The 22,272-nt window shown below is 42.9% G+C and overlaps 1 protein-coding gene across 1 annotated transcript in view; it reads left to right on the forward strand.

The window, feature by feature from the left end:
* MYO3A (myosin IIIA) overlaps positions 1–22,272 on the forward strand; it is a 175,920-nt gene that overhangs the window by 144,262 nt on the left and 9,386 nt on the right. Inside the window, exon 33 of the mRNA XM_074986283.1 lies at positions 18,850–18,959. Within this exon, the coding sequence (XP_074842384.1) occupies positions 18,850–18,959 (110 nt within the window). The remainder of the gene's footprint in view (positions 1–18,849; positions 18,960–22,272) is intronic.

Raw genomic sequence — 22,272 nt, forward strand, 5'->3', positions numbered from 1 at the left:
AAATCTTAGCCACTGGGGGAGTGTTAGCCGATGGTCGGGTGGGATACCAGCTATGCCCTTGTTTTCATCCGAGTCTTCAACTGCTAGGACAGAATCCCTTCGCAGCAGGCAGCCCAGGCAGGCTGACGGGTGCCCCACAGGTTGTACTGAGAGCCTCCTACACCCATGTCTTTACTTGCTAGGACAGAGTCCCTTCACAGCGGGCAGCCAAGAAGGCTGACAGGTGCCCCAAGAGCCTGCTCCATAGAGGCAGCATGACTCAGCGCTTGGCTCTCAATACGCCCCACCAGCGATCAGGGTGTTACAGCTGAAAAGCAGCTGGGCTCTTTGTTTTGTGTTCGGTTTGCACAGTAACAGGAGGAGTCAGGTTACCACTTAATCAATTACTTGTTTATTTAACTAACAAGTGAAGCTCTTATGGTTACAAGGTTACAAGGTTTATACTTTGATTACAAACAGCTAGCATACACTTTAATTCATAGATCTATATTTGTTAAATGCGCTCAAAAGCAAAAGGTAAAATACCTAGCAGGTCTTATTCTCACCCCTGCATTACCAACGTGGCGTGGCCAGCATCTTCTCTCAATCCCTTGGGAAGAAGTCTTTTTCCCTTTTTTTCGAGGAAACAGGCATCCTCTGGGACTTCAGGAGGCAAAAACCCTCCTGTCCGGCAGGCAAAGGTAATTGGAGCTCAAAAAGGGGTCTGCCAGACCCTCCTCTTATACCTCTTGGGTCATGTACACTTCTTCCTTATCTAAAAGGTGCCAATTGAATTAAATCATCCCGTGATGCTGGTTCTCACAAGGAGTTCAAGGGCTTAGTTAGCACCTGTGAGGTGGAGACAATTTAGGGCATTTTTTTTTAAAGGGGCCGGAGATTCCTCCATCTGGGACCGAGCTGGCATATCAATCACTGGTTCCTGCCAAGGGCAGCCCAAGGCCCTGACGGTGTGTTAGTCCGTTGTTCTTTGTTGTCTGGTTTCGGCCCATTCAGGGTCAGTCTGGCTCTTGCTCCAGAGCATCAAAGACTTGTGCTAGGAGATAAGCACATCTGTGTTCTTAGGCATTCCAAGACTGGGCTGTTCTTTTTAACCCTTTCGTGCCTGAAGCACCTAAGGAAAGCAAGATGGAGTATAGCAAAAGGTGGAGGGTCTCTGTCTGGCTACAGGGAGACTTTCGCCTGGCAGCAGAAAGGCCCTGAAAATATTATTGATGGGGGGCCAGTTGAAGCAGTGCCCCTGGTGGCTGCAAGCCCCCGAAAATCTTTCCCGCCCTTGGAGCCCTAACTATGTGCAAGCCAGGACATGGTGCTGCCTGGCAGAATGGTCAGCACCAAATGGCAGGCACATGCTTTTATTGGGTCGGGGGCTACCCACATGATGTGTTTAACAGTGGGAAAGACCCCGACTGTGTGGTGTCTTTGGGGGGGTAGGGGGGGGACACACACAAATATAAATCACTAAGAAGTTTCTCACCTTTTATGTAAGCACAACCCCCAGCACAGCCCTGCTGCCATGTGGTGCAGCGGGACAGTGGCTGGCGCCAGGAAGCGCAGAAAAAAATGCCAAGTGTAGAGACAGAACCATGAACTCCCTGCAGGGACCATTTGTAATGGGTAGATGTGCTCACAGCACTAATAGCAAAGAATGAAAGACATTTCTCAGGCTCTCATACAAACATGACCTCATAGCCACAGGCTTCCTGGTCCCAATTTGAAATGTGCAGTCCTCCTGTGACCTAATTCCTGCACGCCTGGAGAGCAGCGGCCAAAGCAGAGCACTGAGGGGCATTGTGGGTTACGTATGGGACACCTCTGGAGGCTAATAAATTCGATTTTAAGATGTGGCATTTTCCACACCGGCCTTTATTTGAACTTTTAAATTTGAACTCGGCACTACACCCTGCAGGTTCCAACGATATTAGTGCTCCCTAAATCAAGCTAATGGTATTTACAGTGAAGACAGTCATGTGGTTATATCGAACTGTCTTAAATTCTGTTTTATCTCATAGTGTAGACACAGCCTTAGATAAACTAAACAAGTTGAACTCTTCAGGGGAGCCAGCAGACTGGCTGGGCCTCTGGGCTAGTGGGCCCCAGCTCTGCAATCCCAGAAGGGGTGAGGCCTCAGGCAGAAGGGGCAAGGGCTGGGGCAGCCAGTCCTCAGCACCACCAGAGTGTACGGCACTGAGGCTGCTCCTTCCCAGCAGCCCTCAGGCACCCAGAATGCACCATCTGGTGCTCCAGAAGAGATTTAAAGGGTCTGGTGCTCTGGCTGCCACTGCTGCCACAGTAGTAGTGGTGGCTGGGAGCTCCAGGACCTTTAGAACCACTGAGTCCTGGGACAGTTGTCCCCTTTGTCCAACCGCTGCCACCCGCCCACTCCTATCAGCAGGTCTGGAACACTTCATCACTGGGGGGCATTTTCTCCAGCTCTCAGCTCATTTTTGTAGCTCTTCTCTGTTCCTTCTCCAGTTTTTTAACATCCTTTTAAAAATGTGGACTGCAGAACCTTATTCCACTGCCAGTCACCCCAGTGTCATATCCAGAGGTACAATCCCCTCCTGCTTCTACTTCCCCTTTTATACATCTAAGGATCACAGTAGCCCTTTTTGCAACAGCATCACAGTGGGAGTTCACATGGAGTTGTTTGTCCATTATGACCCCTACATCTTTTTCAAGAGTCACAGTTTTCAAGGAACCAGGGTCCCCTTCTGTAACTACAACCTCCCTTCCCTGTTCCTAGATGTACGACTTTACATTTGACTGTGGTAATGTATATTGGTGAAATGAGCTCAGCTCCCAGTTCACACTGTCTGAATTCTCTGTTCTCATCGCTTCATATCATTCCATGGCTCTTTAGCCTTCTACAGACTTTATCAGCAGTCATTTCATATTTACTTCCAGAACCATTTATATTGAAATGTTGAATACTGTCAGGCCTAAATCGACCCCTGTGGACTCTCCCATTCAATGATGATTCTTCATTGAGATTTGCCAGCAGTCAGCTAGCCAGTTCCTAATCCATTTGTCATGTGCTCTGTTGAGATTGCTATAATGGTAACTTTTAATCATAATGTCAACCAGTACTGGAGTCAAATGCTTCAGCAAAATATAGTACACCTACAAAGTTACTGCTACCTAACCTGATGCCTTGTTAAAGGATAAAATCAGATTTGTTTGAGATGACCTATTTTCCATAAAACCATGTGGACTAGCATTTATTTCTGCCCTCTGATTATTTATTCATTGAATCATGGAATCATAGAATGCTATAACTGGAACGGACCTTGAGACGTCATGGTGTCCAGCCCCGTGCCCTCATGGCAGGACCAAGTACTGTCTCGACCATCCCTGATAGACAACCTGTTCTTAAATATCTCCAGAGATGGGGATTCCACAACCTACCTAGGCAATTTATTCCAGTGTCTGACCACCCCGAGAGTTAGGAATTTTTTCCTAATGTCCAACCTAAACCTCCCTTGCTGCAGTTTAAGCTCATTGCTTCTTGTTTTATCCTCAGAGGCCAAAAAGAATAAGTTTTCTCCCTCCTCCTTATGACACCCTTTTAGATACCTGAAAACCACTATCATGTCCCCCCTTCATCTTCTTTTTTCCAAACTAAACAAGCCCAATTCTTTCAGCCTTTCTTCATAGGTCATGTTCTCTAGACCTTTGATCATTCCTGTTGCTCTTTTCTGGACCCTTTCCAATTTCTCCACAAATACCACTTCAGTTACAGTTGCATGATTACTACTGCTGTTCTGCTTTGTAGGGGGAAGCATAGGGGTTACATATCCTTTGGAAACCATGAATCTTTGGTCCCCAGAGCTGTCCCTGGATACTAGTAAACCTGGAACAAATGAAGGTAGCCAATGAAAGAGCCAGGGTGGAGGTCAAGGATGAGATTGTTATGCAGATCATCCGGACTGCCCAACATGGAGAGGTGCATATGGATCTGTAGAAACTACTCTTGCCTTTTGGTTTAGGGCTGGCTCTGCTGAGTAGTTCCCTAACCTGGTGGGAAGGTCTCCTCTAATTCTGTTGCATCAAATAGTCAGGTCATAGCCCAGGCTTAGAATTTGCCCTTCACTGTTCAAATCAAACTACATTATTGCCACTGTAATATTATGAAGCTGGTTTTCATGTACATCTGAGCTCCTTTACATCCTTCTGACAATGTGAAAGGGGCCTAAAAGTACACGAGTGTATTTTACTCCCACTTTAAGGGCACTTCACAGTGCTGAAATGTCATAAAGGGACCTCAGTGTACATTAGAGCTGGGCCTTGTAAATGTAAAGGCTCCTCCTTGTTAATCCCCAGCAATCTGTTGCAGCTTTTTTCTGCAACTGGCATCTGCAAGAGAGAGCAAACATCAAATGGAAAACTCCATTCCAGGACTGGAGGACCGTCATTTTAAATATACCAGTGTTCATGTTCATTAGTAGGTTTATGCTGAATTCTTCATTATATTTTACTGATTTTTGACAGTATGAGGCTAATTCCTTGTATAAGACGGTATTAAAGACACATTCTTTTGAAAATAGCAAATGCTTCTTAAGCATTTCTCTTCAGAACACAGATAAGAGAGACAGAGAGAGGGAAATATGAGGGCTGTTTTGCCAGTAAGGAAAAGATCTCACTTGAAAGTGGTTAAAAACTCAAGTGAACTCTGATGGAAGTATATACTAATATGTTTCTGCACTTTACAAAACGGGCCAAATTCTGTCCAGTTACACTGATATAACTCTGGAGTACCTCCACCAAATCCAATAAAATCACAATATTTAGCACCTGGTAGAGATCCAGAAGGTGATTTTCAAAAGCACAAAGGAAAGTAGGCACCCAGTTCCCATTGAAACTCACTATGTTTGGCACTTAATTCACCTGTGTGCATCTGAAAATCTTCCCTGCCCCACCAGCGTTTGTACAACCTCATAAGGCAGCCTTTGCCTATACCTCTACTTCCTTTTAAATGCCAAGGTTTTTTTCTATGGTAAGAAGGGTGGAAAGTGTTACACCCAAAAGTGAAAGAAAGTGGGTGTGCCCTGATGTGCAGCTCCAACAAGACCTGTCTGAGCTGCAGCAGAAGCCAGCAGGGAGCTATTTAAAGAGCTAGAAGGGACTCAGGTTGCAATCAGCCAGTACCTGTAAGAAATTTAATTTACTTTCACCCTGGTTACATCATCTCCTTTGAACCTGTTGTGGTGACCGTCACACCATTTTTCTGAGTCAGATCCTAGTATTATTGGGACCGTGATTTTCCCCATTATCAAGTAAAACTAAATCCATTTCTCACAAAGAAATGTAATGTAGGTTTTGACAAAACAAGGCCTGCACAGAGGGATCCACAGCTCCAGGAGACATTAGCTTTCTAGTGACAGTTCCTCCACCCTGGCTCTGCGCGGGTCTGCTGGCTCCATGTCGAGCTGCTGGGGGGACACCAGCACATCGGCCTCAATGACACACAGGGCTACTGTGGGACTCTGGCACCCTGGCCCTGCCTCGTCCACACGGGGCTGCTGGGGATGCTGCCTCTGAACCCAGACCCACTGCCCCTCTTCATTTGGGAGACCAGAGTGGGTGCCCTCCTGCTGCATGAGGGATGTTGCCAGACCAGAGCGTGCCACTTTTCAGAGGTACAACCTATAATTTGAAGAATAAACATCTCTGAGAATTCTGATCTATAAAGAAAACATTTTATTGCATTTTTCACTTAAAGTTTAAAAGTTTTTTTTATTTGTTTGCTTGTGTTTTGGACTGGTGTCAGACATCAGAATACCTTTCACACATTCGAAACACAGCAAAAATGACCTGTGACCCGAAACATAAAGTTTGTATTTTATATTCAAGCTGTGGCCTTTGCAAGAGGGCTCAGATAGATGCTGCAGAAGAGTGGTCAGAAGAAGTTCAATTTGCCTGTGCTTAGATTTTGATTGAATTGCTAAGGTCAGCAAATAGGCCAGATGCGTATAGTACATGGAGAGGAGTTATGATGTAAAGCACATGCAGTTCAAGGGTAGAATTGTGAGAATGGGAAAAGTTTACTGAGAACAAGACTGTGTATAAGAGTATTAACACATAAGGCAAAGGGCAATCACAATTTGTTTCTTGACCATGATATAGGCTGTGGCCACACTAGCCCCCTCCTGTCAGAAGGGGCATGGTAATGAGGGATTTCAGCAGATACTAATGAGGCACTGCCATGAATATGCAGCAACTCATTATCATAATGGTGGCTGCGCATGCTTCGAAAGTGATAAATTCGAAATGCGTGCTGCCCGTGTAGCCAGGGGCTTTTCAAAAGGACCCCCTGATTTCGAAAGCCCCTTCTTCCTATTTGGTTTTTGGAAGAAAGGGCTTTTGAAATCGGGGTGGTTTCGAAAGGCCCCCAGCTACATGGGAGGCGTGCATTTCGAAGGCTGCACTTTCGAAGTGTGCGTGGCCGCCATTATGCTAATGAGGTGCTGCATATTCATGGAGCACCTCATTAGCATCAGCCGAAATCCCTCATTACCATGCCTCTTCTGAAAGGAGGGGGCTATTGTGGCCACAACCTATGTGTTCAAAAATGCTATTTCAGAATAGGTGAGTGCTATTTTGAAATGCATTTTATCTGTAGCTGTGTTATTTCAAAATAAGATATTTTGAAATAGCTGTTTTGAAATATTATTTCAAAATACCTCTGTAGTGTAGCCGTAGTCTTAATGTTCTACTACTTTAAAGTGAAACCACACCAAACCAGTCCACTATCACTCTCTCCGAGATAGTTTCTAAACCCAAACTATGCCCTGCCCCCAGCTCCAATCTCCCCATCAACAATGGGAAGACAGTGACTACTTCCCAATTAAAGAAGTTTGAAAATTGCTGTATAAATTGTCCCATATACGTGCTAACTGCCAACACCCACACACCCCTTTGGTCAAAACTATGAATTTAGAGCCTGATTCTCTCTTCCAGCAGGACAGCTTTGTTATGGGTCACAAAACTGCCTTAAAGCTGGTGAATCCAGCTGGTGTAGCATTCTCCCTAGGTAGGAGAATCCTGGTATGGTATAGAGTTCCTCAGCAGCTGCTGCACCACCCTCTCCCACTGCTGGTGCATTCCTGGTCCATTTCACACCAGGTCCTGCCCATCTTTATGAACTTGTGGCCGTGGTTGGCGGGTGACTCTTCCCTTTGGGGAAGCTAATCCTCCCCTTCTGCACATCCACCACAGCCTGAATTCCAGGCCATTGGCTACAGCTGCGGCACTGCAGGTTTCAGAGGACATGGGGAGGGCAGCAGGGCCTCAGGTGGAACATGGGTGGGGCCATGGCCTGGGCTAGTGAAGGTTTAGCTTGCCTTGGCCTTTGATACCTGCTGTCCATGTTTGTTGCCTTGGAATCTTTGCCACTTGGTTGTGGATACTTTTTAACAAAAGTGATCTTGTTTTTGTCTTTATTTTACAAAAGTATAACCCAATGTGGTGTGTAGCTCACTGAGGAACCCAGCTTCTGGGAGCCTAAGAGTGTAGCTGCAGATTGTAAATGAAGGACAGTGCTGACACATTAAGGACAATGGTGACACACATTGAGAAGTGTTTCTCTGAGAAGAGGATTTTTGTCTCAGAGATGCCATAAACACTTTGAGATGTGTGTCAGCTGACTAAACAGAATTTTAATTATTGCCACAACAATATAGTGCACAAAATATTTTACATTGTTGAAACCTATGTCATTGTTTCCTCAGTGTTACAAACACCTCAGGAATAGATGTTGTTCATAACTCTGAAATATTCATAACTGAACAAAATATTATGTTTCAAAAAGTTACAGGTGAACTTTGACTAAATACAGCTTTGAAACTTTCCTGTGTAGAAGAAAAATGTTTTTAGCTATTTTAATTTAAACGAAACAAGTCCAGAAACCATTTCCTTTGTCAAATCTTTTCTAAAACTTTTCCCTTTGTTTTTAGTAGTTTATGTTTAACAACTATACTGTTTGCTTTTTTTTTTTTTTGTCTCTGTTGCTACCTCATTATGTACTTTTCTGCTTACGAATGAGGTGTATAGTTAACCAGTCCGTTAATAGCCCTGGTATTCATAACTGTGAGCTTCAGTTGTGTTTGCTAAACTTGCATGTACTGTGCAGTTGATACGAACATTTCCCCCTTAAGATTATCACAGTTAAGTGAACAAGGTGGCTTTTGCTGCGCAATGAACTTTCAATGAGTAGTTTTACTAGTGTAAAGGACGCTTGACTGGATTAAAGCCAGGATCAGGGAGTCAGGAGTTCTATTCACAAATTATGTATGAAATTCTATTAATTCTCCTCACCCTGATGTGGCTTTGCTATAAAGCCCAGCTGGCCTCCCTCTCATTCAGTATTGCTCCAGTCTTGAGGGAGCATTAGCCCTCATCAGTTTGTTAAAGGATCATTAATGTTACTGTTGAATAGTAATGAAGAGAAGAGGGCTCCTGCACATTCACTTAGGGAATGTATTTAATCACATTGGGAATTCTGTCCTGTGCACAACCAGCAAAGCTCCAGTATCAGATAGGCACAGACAGGATGGAGCATGCAATGCATTGTAATAAGAAAAAATTCTGCAGTAATTAAAAAGCTTAAAAGTCAAAATAGTTTGCATCTCAGCTTAGCATATTAGCTTCAGTAAGATAGTCTCTCAACAATGCTTACCTGTATGCACATCCCAATAACTGTTCATTCATTATAGTTACAGCTTACGTGAAATGGATATGCAGAATACATGTGGGAAAATATGGGTTTCCATTTAAGTACTTACCATAGAGAAGACATTGCCAATTGGTTTCTTTCTGAAGGTACTGTATGTAAAAATGCAAAGTAGATTATAAGAAATGTATTCCTATTCCATCTGCTTCTTCTGTTGAATTATTGCATACTATTCCGCAGTGTAGTGCCCTATATGTCCAAAGAACAAAGATACTGCATGCAAGCACCAGTTACCTAGAAACAGACCTTAAACTGAATTTTGAATTTTTCTTTATGAAAATATTAGCATTTCAGGGGGAAAAAACAGAACAAGTAAACTAAGCTAGCTATTGTATGGCTAACTAGGCCACACATATAAGGTCTATCATTAAGTGATATACTATTTGTAATGAGGAAAGAAGCTGCCTCATCTTCTTTCCTACACATTTTGAAGCAAGGATTTTATCTTTTTCTTTCATGCAGTTTACACGCTGAGCAGCTCCCTTGCTGTCCCTTCCCCAATAAAGGTAGTAATCAGTGAATGACAATGACTGCTGGCCCTTTGTTTGGCTTTAAATCGGATGACATTTAGATTTATATAATTACTATGATGATGCAAATGATCATTTCCCTCAACATCACTTGGTTAATGTGTCATTTTACAGCTGTATGCATGATTCTAGAAGTGCCTTGTGTATGCCAAACAGGAACATGTCTTCCTTTATCTACAAATAGACTGGCATTGTTCATTCTGACAGCTTAGCTGCTCCAAAGATAACATTCTTAGACTTCGTTTGCAGAAAACTGTAGTTCTACTGACCACAGAAGGTAAGGGGCTGCAGGAGAACTGACTGATGTGGTTGTGCCACTATAAAAGGCCTTAAAGCATATTCAGTTCAGGCCCTCCAAAGAGGGTGGGAGGAGGGGGGCAGTTGCACAGAGGCCTGAAGCACCAGGCCCCTTGGAAACACTGAGGCATTGCTGCTTCACCGATCCACACAGCTCTGGGAGGAGGAGGAGTGGGGGGCAGCACTGCAGCCTGAGCAGCACTAAAGGCTGACTGCCCTTGGCCCCACCCCTTCAGCCCTTGACCCTGCCCCTTCTGGGGGGTGGAGCTAGGCCCCCCTCCCACCTTGCCCTAGGGCCCACAGTGGCTGTCAGCCCCCCCCGCCCCATTCAATTTAATAAGAATGCAAAATATGCAGTTTTTTAAGAAATGCAGCTGTGTTGAGAAAACCAAAATAATCTTGTTTGAGCAGGTTTTTCAAGTAGATCGTAAAGAAGCTTTGTAACAGTTTTACAAAAAGGGATGAGCAATCTGCGGAAAGTTCCCAAAATGAACCACCAACAGGACTTGCACTGTGTACCTCCTTCCAGGAAAATGATGCTGCCCATCACTACTAAATGGAAGAGGAGGTACAAAGGCTCCGTTAAAGACTTTTTCTACTTTGAGAAGGAAAATCAAATGGGTACAAAACGTCCACTCAAGATTACCCCTTCTGTGCCCTGGTAAGGCATGAGGAGCTGTGACACAGCTTCAGGCCTAGCCCAGTATGCAAGGCAGTGAGGGTTCTAGGCATGGGCGGCCCTGATTTGAGGTTACAATCCTGCCGCTTTAAAATATCAGAATATTGGTATAATTAGCGTCTTGTGAGTTACCCAGGTGGAGGGGGAAATCACCAGGGCTGTGTTTACACTTCAATTCCTCTGTCAAAAGAGGCATGCAAATGAGGGAAATCAAAAATGCAAATGAGGTGCTGATTTACACATATTATGCTTCATTTGCATAATCTCTTTTCAAAAGAGATTCTTTCGAAAGAAAAAAAAGCAGTGTAGATGAGGCTCTTTTGAAAATACACCCCATTGTCGAAAGAACCCTTCTTCCTGTTTTGTTTCAGGAAGAAGCATTCTTTCGAAGATGGGGTTTACTTTCGGAAGTGTCCCGTCTACACTGCTTTCTTTCTTTCGGAAGAAGTTCTTGCAAAAAGAGATTATGCAAATGAAGTGACAGATACGTAAATCAGTGCTTCATTTGCATTTTCAATTTCCTTCATTTGCATGTCTCTTTTGAAAGAGGAATTCAAGTGTAGGCACAGCCCAGAATTCATAAGCCTCTGTTCTGCCCTATTCCAAACAACTGCCCAGCACAGGGTCATAGCTAGGAGAAAGCAAGATAACCAACTTCTGGTGGCCAGTCATTTTTGGCTACTGTAAAGGTCCTGTGTGATGAACGGTACCTGATCTTTGTGGCTCTCTACAGAAGGCCCTGTAGTCCTACTACACCCCACCCCAAAAAGCAGCAAGGTGGGAGGAAAAGAGCAGTAAAGATGGGTCCTCCAGCCTTGCCTAGAGTGGCAGCAATGAAGCAACCATCTAGAAATCTAGAGAGACCTGATCCTCAAAGTGCTAGAAGAGCTAGTTACAGTCCACCTGGTCCAGATAAAAAAGGCTGTGGTGCCTACAAGGTCAATTCCTAGCTGGTACCAGCCATGTGGAAAAAGGTTCTGTGCCCTGGGCAGGAGCTCGAGGGGTAGCCAAAGTTTGTGTCTGCCGGTGTATTACATAGCTGGGTTTGCAGAAGGAGGACTCAAGAACCTTTATCTTGAGATAAGGGTAAATTTAAAAGGAACCAGGTGGGAAGAGGCCCAGGAAAGAAGTAGCAATGAACTGAATCGAGCAATATGTGGCTGTTATGTAGAGGGTCCCTGGGCTGGAATCTGGAGTTTTGAGGGCCTGGGTTCCCATACAGCCCTATGTAAAGAGACAGAAACCCCCCAAAATAGACAGGGTTCATCTGGTAGCTTGAAGGAAAGGCTGGATTTAATGGGCCCAAGCCAGGCCAGAAGACTCTGGTGAGGGCAAAATAGACTGTTCATTAGACTCCTTACTACCCCAAAAGGACTTTGTGACTTGGCCAAAGGGCTAACCCCCTGAAGACTCACCAAGGTCAGCCTGCAGGGAAGCTGGGGGTGAAAAAAGGAGAGTGATGCTGCATCCTGCCACATGGAGGCACTCCTGAGGTAGCGCCCCTTCAGAGTCCGTTTGCGTGCTGTGGCAGCAATGTGTCAATTAATGCATCCAGTAGCAACCCTAGCCGTTTTGCTGGAGGAAAACATTTCTGGTTCTCCCAAGCAGCCAAGAAACAGCAGTTCAGTGCCACTTGGAAGTTGGCACCTAGGAGCAGTGCCAGAACAGCTCTTCTAGTCAGAGAGAACCACTGCAATACATCAGGAGTCTGCAGCTGCTGCTGGGCCTTAAGGAGAAGTGATATTTACTGGCCCTTCTTCCAGCTTTTCTTACTTCAGCAGTGGATGCATAAATCTTTCTGACTAATGTAGAGATGTTCATCCCAATTTCCAAGAATTCCTGTGGCCTCGTTCAGAACATACAGCTGTAGACAGGCGACGACTCTTGGTATGCTTTGGGGTTCAAGCACCACCAGAAAAAGAGGGGTGCTCAGCTCCCACAGGGCCACATTAATCTTTTGTGGGCCCTGTGACCCCACTTGGCTTTCGCCGCACCCCAGCTCAGCCTCTTCACCTCAAGGCTCTGGCCACTGCTTTCATGGAGAGAGATGGTGGAGAGAAGTGCCCACCAATGAGAACAAAAGTCAGGGCTGTAGCTGGTCCAAATCTTGAGGTCACTTGGCACTTTGCATGAATAAGGGCAGGTAAGAAAGTAATACGGCTTTTGAGCTAACTCTGCCACTGTTTAGTTTTTGTACCTTGGTGACAGACAATACAGCAAAAATGTAGATTCTGATGTCTTTAATTTCTTAATGGCAACTGTCAGTCATTCCAATCACATAGTCGTTCATGGAGTTGGCCACCTCGATCCTACATAAATCTTGGCCATACTTTCTGGAGTCCTAGCTTGTCCTTGTTAAACATCTAAGTATGAGTTGTTTAAGCACAAATTTGGGTAGTGTGTTTTATGCCCAGACAGCACATAAGATTTGCCTGCCTGAGGAGAGAGTACACTGAATGCTATTGTTAAATTAAAAAAAAATTAAATCACTGAAGGAAAACCTCTTTGTTTTGCCTGATTAGCTATTGATTGTTTCTGATTGTATTCATGGTGTGCACTCAGGTTGTCTAAACAGAATCGTGTTGTTTTTAGCTGTTCGGCTGTATTCTTGATGGGACAGTCTTGATAAATGTAAGGTTTTTGTGTGACATCAGCATTTTTTATTCAAAATTCTCCTTACCCTCTAAAATCTTTCCCCAAGGATACATCAGTGTATGTCACTACTGGTGTCCTCTTTCCACACCATGAGCATATGGGCAGCCATGGTCTGGAGACCAGGGAGTCAGAGATGCAGCATCTATTCCTGCCTGTGCTAATGACTTGCTGTCATGTAACCTTGAGCAATCACTTTACCTTTCAATGTCTCTGTTCCACCATCAGTAAAATAAGGATAACAATGCCCACCCATCTTCGTAAAGTGCTTTGAACCTAGCGATTAAAAGTACTATATTAGTACAAGTAATACCTGACTATTACAAGGGTATGTGCTTTAGAAATATTTAAGTTGGCTAGAAGGTATTATTTTAATTCTCAAATATGCAGAAATAAAGCCCAGATGGTCAGCTGTCCCTAGAGGCACATAAAGCACTGGGCAAAATTATGCCATATTACAACTTACTTTGGAAAGACCAAGTACCACAAGAGAGACAGACTCAAGAAGCAAAGTTTAATTGTCCTGATAAAGGATGATTTTGCTTCTGCTTTTTGTCTCATCACCCATTGCAGTCGTGTACAGAATGCCTGGAAAACAAGTACACAGAAATTCACCTTCTGTAAGGTTCATTAGTGTAATTTGCCTTCCAACCAAACCTAGTAAGTAAAAGTTCAACTAATGAAAAGCAGATTTGATTGCTTTGTGCAATGAGTGGAGTGACCATATCTCCCTGTCCCAAATATGGTGGGGAGGGGCAGATCCTCCAAGCCCCAGGGAGCTGGGAAGGAGATGGCAGTGGCCAGCACTCTCGGGAACCTCAAGAAAGCCGCAGCTGCCAGCTCTCCCCTCTGCTTCCCTGAGGCTGGGGAAGGGGGAGCAATTATAGGACAATGAGTCCCCTTTAAAAAAAAAAAAGTCACAACCGTCCTGCCCAATATGGGACGGATGGTCACTGGAGCAATGAGTTGTCCCATGTTACAAATACCAACAACAGTTTCTGTATTTTATTAAAAAAGAACATGCAAAACTAAGAGGAGAAAGAAATCTATTAACCATTAGCTAGCTGACTGAGTACGTGAGCAAGGGCTGTAACTTCATGTGAATTATCGGAATTTACATCTTGGATAATTTGACAAATAAATCCGCACTCATCTATGGCTTTCTTTGGAGCTTCACAAAGAAGGGAAATTCAGTGTTTTAGGATTATCTTCTTAAGGGGCCTGCTGTCCTCCAGTATAATAATTTGATCCCCTTGACTTCTTTTTTCATTGTCTCAGATGTCAGTACTGCAGCATGTAAAGTTCCTGAGACCTTTATTGCTGCTATGGCTATAATCTCAATTACTGCTACTCAAATTCTCCCTCAGTTACACTGGTGTTCCTCAAATCTGGAGTTACTCCATTGACCTCTGTGTTATGTAGCAGGAAGTGATGTATGGAAAGAGAAAATTTCTGCAGCAGCCAGTATTGGGGCTAGCAGAGGCTGCATGAAACTTGAAAGACTGGTGCTTAATCCTTTTTTTTTTTTTATGGGGGTGAGGGTGTAGTTATGTCGAAGGAGAGCTCCATTTGATGAAAGTGTGGGAGATAAAGACTTCCATGTGCCAGAGATTTATAGAAGCGGAAAAAAAAGGAGGAAGGTAGGAAGTAACGTGAACCATTTGATCTCTTATCTCATCCATGAAGCAAAGACATTCAAGTCAAATTTAGACGTGTAAGGAAAGTATAATGTAGATATTTGTGTTGGCAGAATCTTTCACATGATTTAGGTCTAGAAAAAAAGATGTTCTTGTTAGCAATGTCATTGTCAGTAATCAAAGCAAATTATCTTACTGGGCCCTTTTGATCTCTAAAATGATTTTTGAGTGTAGGAAGAGTAGTGTTCAGAGCAGCTATATGGAGGAGTGACTCTTACACATAATTTTGATAGGAATAGTTTTATTCTGAAACAAAAATGTACTGTTGGTATTTGAGAGTGATGATGTGTCAGATAAGACTGAATAATGTGATGACATATAGGGTAATGCTCTCATGTGTTACTATTAAAAATAGTTCAACTTTCTTGGGCTTTTCCTACTGTCCCCCATTTCAGTTCATTTTTTCCAGATTTTATGGGATCATAGCTATCATTCCAATGCAGTTTTTGAAAATTCAGACTAGAGAATTTTGGTCTAGGTACCGTAACATGAAAAAGATTTTTACTCATCATTTCTGCTTTAAACGCCTGCAGATAAAATACGTTGGACTTGACTGTCATCTGTGTAAATCGACTGTAACTCCAGTGAAACCAGGTGAATTGCATCAGTGTAAAACCAGCATCATAGTAAAAACAGAAGCATACCCAATGTATCTGTATTGGGCGCAGCACATCAGTTTAAATGAAAGTATGACTGATATTTAATCTCAGTTTAGTGAAATGAATTAGCTGTATGCAAATCTCATTATCTAAAGTGAATTAGCTATCCCCGGACTTTGAATGATACTATTGTTCTTTTTTTAAGAGTTAAAATGTTGAGATAATAGTCCATTCATTACATTAGGAGCAGTTTGCATTTCAGATCAGAAGCTGAAACAATAAATGGAATCATTACCCTATTAGAGTTTAAATTAACATTATTCCTCCTGGCTCCTCAATATACCAGTGACCTTTACAAGCCTTTATTTATCACACATAACAAAAGCTTATACAGCTAATTTTTCAGGTGTCACCATTGATGCACTGTGATCATTTCTCATTATAAATACTTGTGCTATATTCTTGGTTAAAAAGGTGTTCTGATGCAGATAGACTAGATATTGTCTCCCCAGAGTAAAACAGAAGTTTCTGTGAGCTGTTAGGATATGACTACCCCACAATTACACATCCATGGCTTGCCCAGGCCAGCTGACTTGGGCTTGCAGGAGTCCAGTTAAAGGGCTGTGTAATTGTTGTGTAGACACTTGACCTTGGGTGGGAACCTGAACTGCAGGGCCCAGATATCTATACTGTAATTAAACAGGCCCACAGCCCCAGCCGAGTGGGCCCAATTCAGCTGTCAGGAGCAATCCACATGTTTTTAACTGTGCTGCAGACATGCCCATAGAGAACAAAATACGTTCTTTCCTTCCTTACCCACTTGAGTGTTGTTAGCAAACTTCACTGCAAGTAGAGCAGCAGTACATCAATGGATGGCTTCTGCAGTGGAATATACTTAACAGTAGTTAGCGATGTGAATAAGCCATTGTGAGGCAGATCCTGCCCTCACGCACAATGTGCATGCATGGGCCAAAACACTCCGAGGTTTCACTCATGGAGTTGCCTCCAAATTCTTTGGTTGTGAGGCAGAGAAGACATGGGGCCGAGCCTGAAACCCTGCAAGTGCGACACAGTGCCATCCATGCAGAGGCCCTGTATTCTCACAGTATCCCTCAGCTGGGCCCAAGTCCCTATTAACATAGCACCAATACAGTTTCACTGCTACTGGCTCCTCGACAGTGCCTACCATGGGGCCACCCCAGTGTGAAGGAAGCTCCATAACTGCCTCTGGATTTATTAAATTTCCTCTAGTGTTGATGCTGAACGCAAGGGGGGAAGGAGGCACAGTGGTACTCCCAACGTTCTCGGTCATCTTTTCCATCCATGGGCAGAATAAATTTTGTTCTGTGCACCAAGGCAGATGCAGATGTGCATCACCAACAAAGACACGTGCTGCCCACTGTGGGCGCTCTGCTAATCAGCTGGGTGGCCCCTGACTCTCTCGTGGGCAGCTGCCCAAGCACTCAGCATGCAGGGAACACTTCTCCTCCCCTGTCTTACCCACTCCCTGTGTTCTCCTGGCTCCTCGGGCCTACAGGCTATGTCTATACTACAGTGATCTTTCAAAGGTCTCTTCTGAAAAAACGTCTTTTGACGGCTTGCATCTGGACACAACAAAGCAGATGAAAAGATTGATCCACTCTTTCAATAGAGAACGCCCACACGGCCCTTGCTCTTTCAAAGGAACGGGCCCGGAAGTGAAAAATCCAGTGCCATGAGGACTGTTCTTTCAAACAAAGGGCCCCCTGGGCTTCTACACATATTTGGTCCCCCACCCCTGAAAGAATCTGTCAGAAAAAGGCGCTGTTCCTCATCTGGGAAAGGAAGAGGGCCGCCAGAAAAAGTGCTGCATTTTCAATTTCAGATCAAAAGAGCCCATTGTGGGTGTAGGCACCCTGTGGGTTCTTCTGGAAAAGGCCTGGTTTTTTCAAAAGAACTTGTTAGTGTAGACTCAGCCACAGAGTCCCCCATGGATTTCAAGGAAAGAGGACACTGATGCAGAGGTGCCTGGTTCTCCCTTTCCATGTGAAGAGGCTGAATCACAAAGGGTTCTTTTGTGCACAAAACCAAGAAAAGGACCTGGTCTTGACCTAGCCATTGGACTAATCTTCCAGTGATGCACATTTTGCGTACGAGTGTTTAAAATGGATATGGAGAACCTCAGCATATATTAATACTTCTGACACGTCCATACAGAAGAGTCACTATCACTGTGTGCTTCTTAAAAAGTAATTTGAAGCTGTCCACAGAGCTTTTATTTTCTGTTTGGTTTCATATTTACCAACCAATGCGTCTCACATGCCAATGTCTAACTCTGAAATCAGAGCAGAGCAGGCAATGACAAATACATTTCATGGTGACTTGCATTGTTGACAAATTCTGGTTTCATTCTGCATTTGGAATGAAACCAAAACCTTCTGAATGTTTTCATGAAACAAAAGTGTGTGAAATATGTTTATTTTTGCAGCAGACAAGGGCCTTTTTTTAATTTTAGCTGCTTCTCTCATTTTTTTGTATACTGGAACTCAGAAATCTTTGTCTGAACTGGTCTACCTCTGCAAAGTTTTGGTTTTGACAAAACACATCTTTTCATGAAAATACATTTTAACAAGTATTCCAACCAGCACTATCTGTAGCATGTCCCATTAAATATGGCACACATTGATCTGCCATATTCACAGTGGTAGAAGGTCTGGAGAATGAGATCAGTACCTCACAATATTTCTTACTCTTTCACAGTTCTGGAAGTAACCGTTTTTTACATGCAGGATTGCTCACTTCTTTCGTTTAAAATAATCAAGTGTAAATTCTGCTACTTTTTTTTCTTTTTGGTCTCCAAGAATCAACCTTTTCATCAGTAAAATAAAATGGGACTTGTTGCATTGAGAAAGTCAGACTGAGCATAGAACAATGTTTATATCTTACCTGCTTTTGAGTTCTGTACATGAATAAGTCTTAAGGCTGTTTGGTTTCATATAAAAGAGGAATACGCATTACCAGAAATAAAGGTCTAATATTAGTTCTCCTATTTTCTACCTGGCAACCAATGTTCAGTTTCTTGTGAATGCCTGTAAGGTACAGGTTACAACTACAGAGAGCCCTGGCTTTAATATGTACGGGGAGATGAAATAATTCCGGTTCCTGTCAGCTATATTTTCAATTATATTAGATTAAGGGACAGATAAATAGGGAGGCTGGAAGATGAAAGTGCAACTGAATCTACAGGCAAACGCACCTAACTAGGACGCAGAAAAATCGGAGCATTTAACTGGTGTCTGTAATGGAATGTACTCATTTCCATGCAAGACAGGGAAAAGGACGAAGGACACAAAGCAATACCTGGTCATCAGTTCCCAACAACTTTCCCTGAAACATCCAACATTAGCAAGTGTTAGAGAGAGTGTTCCATACTAGAGGAACCATTGGTCCATTCCAGTGTGGCAAATTCTGTGTGATCTGTGTTTATGGGCAGTGTTGAAGGTAAGTTTCACAGATCCACATGTCTTTCAAGCCTTGTCCAGGAAATACCCAAAACATGTACTTTTTGCAAGTGCAAAAATAGCTGAAAGTGGTTTTTCCCACTGTCAAAGAAAAGTTTCTCTCTTATTATGCTTTTGCTATGCTCTCTCATCCTGTGAATAAATGAACATGTGTATTTTTTTTATAGCTGCCACAAAAACAGAGGATTTTCATCATCTGCAGCGGCCCCGAAGGAGACCACGGAAACCCAAAACATTAAATAATCCTGAAGACTCCACATACTATACACTGATACATGTAAGCTTGACAAACTTTGGTGGGTGAAACCTGCAGACGTACCTTGTCCAGCCAGTCCTCTACAATGGACAGAAGACCCTTCTAGTAAAAATATATGGGCCACAAAATTCAGATTCATAGCCAGATTTCAAACAACCCAAAATTCAGACTTCCTCTGTCTGTCTATTGTTGTGTGCAGTGTGTAGCCGTGTTGGTACCAGGATGTTAGAGAGAGACCTGGTGGGTGTGGTACTAAAAGCAGGGTTGTTGATTAATCGCAGTTAACTCACACAATTAACTCAAAAAATTCATCATGATTAAAAAACTTAATTGCAATTAAATGAACTGTTAAACAATAAAATACCAATTGAAATTTATTATATATTTTAGATAGTTTTCTTCATTTTCTCTTGACAGCCCTATAGAAAAGATATTGCCTCAGATAAGCAAGTCATATAAATACTTCACCCACCTTATCTATCTAGGTATTTATGATGACCGTCATCACTGTAATTTGTTTAGCGTCCGATCTTTCCTTGGGAGCAAATATTAAAATATGGAGTGTTATTTGATAAAGGGGCTGTATACTATAAGGTTACTTTTTTGAAGGAGAAACAAGCAGCTAAGTAAACTAATGGTTTTAACTGTTTTCATGTAAGACCTTTGTTACAAGTTCAGATATCTGTCTGCTTTTCCTTTGTGACTGTAATACGATTAAATGCAGCAAAAAGCCAAGCACGTGAGCAGAAAGGGGAACATTTTAAAGCAGTTCAGAAGGTTTCTATAAATTAAGTAAATTTGCTACCAGCATATGTACCTCATTGGTCTATTTTAACATCAGGTGAGTGTATAGTTAATTAAACTGGTTGTCACAATGGGTCCCTCTGTTAGCAGAAATAATCATATAAGCACAGGATGAAAGAAGCTATTGCTGAAACATTCATATTTTGAAACAGAGATGGGCATATGTTGAATAGGACCTGTTTCCTAGAAAACAAGTCTTGTGAGATGTAGGACTATTAAATGTGAAGCATAACATGGAGTTTGGTATCTGTAGGCTATATGTAAAGAAACTAGCATCTTAAAGTAAATGTGTTATTGATGCAAAGTGTATCCACAAAGCAGAGAACAAATGAGAGCAGAATCTTGATACTTTATGAAAACTCATTTGTTCTTGTCTGTATGGAATCAGCAAAAATTGGGCATCTTTGAACCTAGTTTTCAGTAGTAGTTTTGAAACCATGCATTAACATTATTTTCCATCAGTTGTGTTTATTTTGCAAAAGAGAGTGGGCGTATCTTGCTGACACTTAATGTGGTGATAAAATTTAAGGCTTATCACCTGCAGTGTGCAGACGAGTGTTTAGTTATCTGAAAACAGGATAGGGAGTCAGGAGTTCCTTACTTCTAAAACTCTTTGACCTTGAGTATATCTCTTGGACTGAATTTTCAAAAGAGTCCACTGATGTTATGTATCTTTCTCTTTGGAATAGTCATCTAATCACTCAGTTTGCCACAGCACCAGGTGGCTGCAGCTGAAGTGAATGGGAGCTGCAAATTCTCTCCTGTGACAATCAGGCTCTACAGACGTGTCTACAATGCAATTAAAAACCCACAGCTGGCCTGGGCCAGCTGACTCATGGCTCAGGCTAAAGGGCAGTTTAATTCCAATCATGATCTTTGGACTCAGGATGAAGCCCGGGCAGTAGGACCCTTAACAGTGGAAACATCCCAGAACTCAGGCTGCACTTTGAGCTGGGACATCCGTATCATGATTAAACAGCCCAAATCAGCTGATACAAACTATGCATGTCTTAACTGCAGTGTAAATGTAACTGAGCACAGGCAGACTTGCACGTGGGACCTCTGGAGCTTACTGCAGGCGCCTCTACAGCTTGACCTAAAGACCAGCTGGCTCTCAAGGATGCTTATTCTTTTTCTGTGAAGTGTTCTAGGTGCCACTACATGGGACAGTTAACCACACGTACGTGTGTGGGTTATATAAACACACCCAAGGTGTCACAAACTGGGTATCCAAAAATTATAGCTGGTTGGAAAATGTTCATTAAAACGTTTCTCTTGCAAAACATCATTTTGACTAAACCAATTTTCTTCACAATCGTTTTGGTGACATTTTGTTTCGAAAATTTGGGGAGGACATTTTCTAAACGTGTTTGGAATGAAAAAGTTTGTTTAAATGACTTAATTTCAAAATATATTTACTTATTTTCTACACAAAATAAAAGGGGCTGAAATTTAAATGTATGAAAATGAAATCTTTCAACAGACTCAAATATTTTTTCTTCTATAATTTTCTTCTTCAAAAAAAATTAAGCTTCAGCCTTTCCTCTCAACTTGGGATAAAAGAATTGAAATATTGAAAATGGTTTCTAACCAGCAATACCTACAATTTTGGTAGGTATTCTTGAAAATTTTGCTGTAATTCACTCTATCTTGCAATTCCCTTCAGTAAAAATGAGAATAACAATTTGTACTGGTACCTATTTCACACATTGTTCTCAGTACTAATTAGTTAACAAACCACATTCTGCCTTCACTTACCTCCATGCGTCTATTATAGATAAGAAAATATCCACATTCCATAATAATTCTCCACTGCATCTTAGGAGGGCATATATCACAATGGTAGCCTATTTCAGCAGAATATACTGCTTATTAAATAGGAATCAGTAGTTTTTTCTGTTAAAACTAGTGACAAAGTTCCCATTGAATTCAGATTCCTAGACTTGAATGCAGGGATGAGCAATAATTTTTGATGAGGGGCCACTCCAAGATTTTCTATGCATTTTTCTATGGAGGAGGGGTGGGGTCTGGGATGGAGGTTGTGTGTAGAAGGAAGCCCAGGGTAGGGGATTGAGGTTCAGGGTAGGCTGTGTGATCTGAGGGGGAGTTTGGGTGAAGGAGGGGTTGTGACCTGAAACAGAATACAGGGGGTGCAGGGTCCAGGATGGGTCTGTGTGCCAGGGAAGATTCTAGCCTGGGGAAGGCATGTAGGAGAGGGCACAGGGTCTAGAGGGAGTTGGATTGGGGTCCCAGAGGCAAGCTTTGGTGGGAGGCACTTACCAAAGCAGCTCCTGGACAGCACCACTCTCAGGCAGGCATCCCTGCCTGCCAGCAGCCACAGTCCACTGGCTGTTCCCATGACTCTCTGGGCTGGGGGCAGAGGGGTGCTTAGTGCCTTGTCCTCACCCTCAGCAAAATCTTTCAGCTCCTATTAGCCAGTTTTCAGGCGATGGGAGCGGAAAGATTTTCCTTGGGCCAGGAGCAGCACATGAGGCTCTGCCCAAGCTGCAGTGCAGAGAACCACAAGGAA

The sequence above is a fragment of the Carettochelys insculpta genome, chromosome 2, assembly GCF_033958435.1.
Source record: "Carettochelys insculpta isolate YL-2023 chromosome 2, ASM3395843v1, whole genome shotgun sequence".
In the NCBI taxonomy this organism is placed as follows: Eukaryota; Metazoa; Chordata; order Testudines; family Carettochelyidae; genus Carettochelys; species Carettochelys insculpta.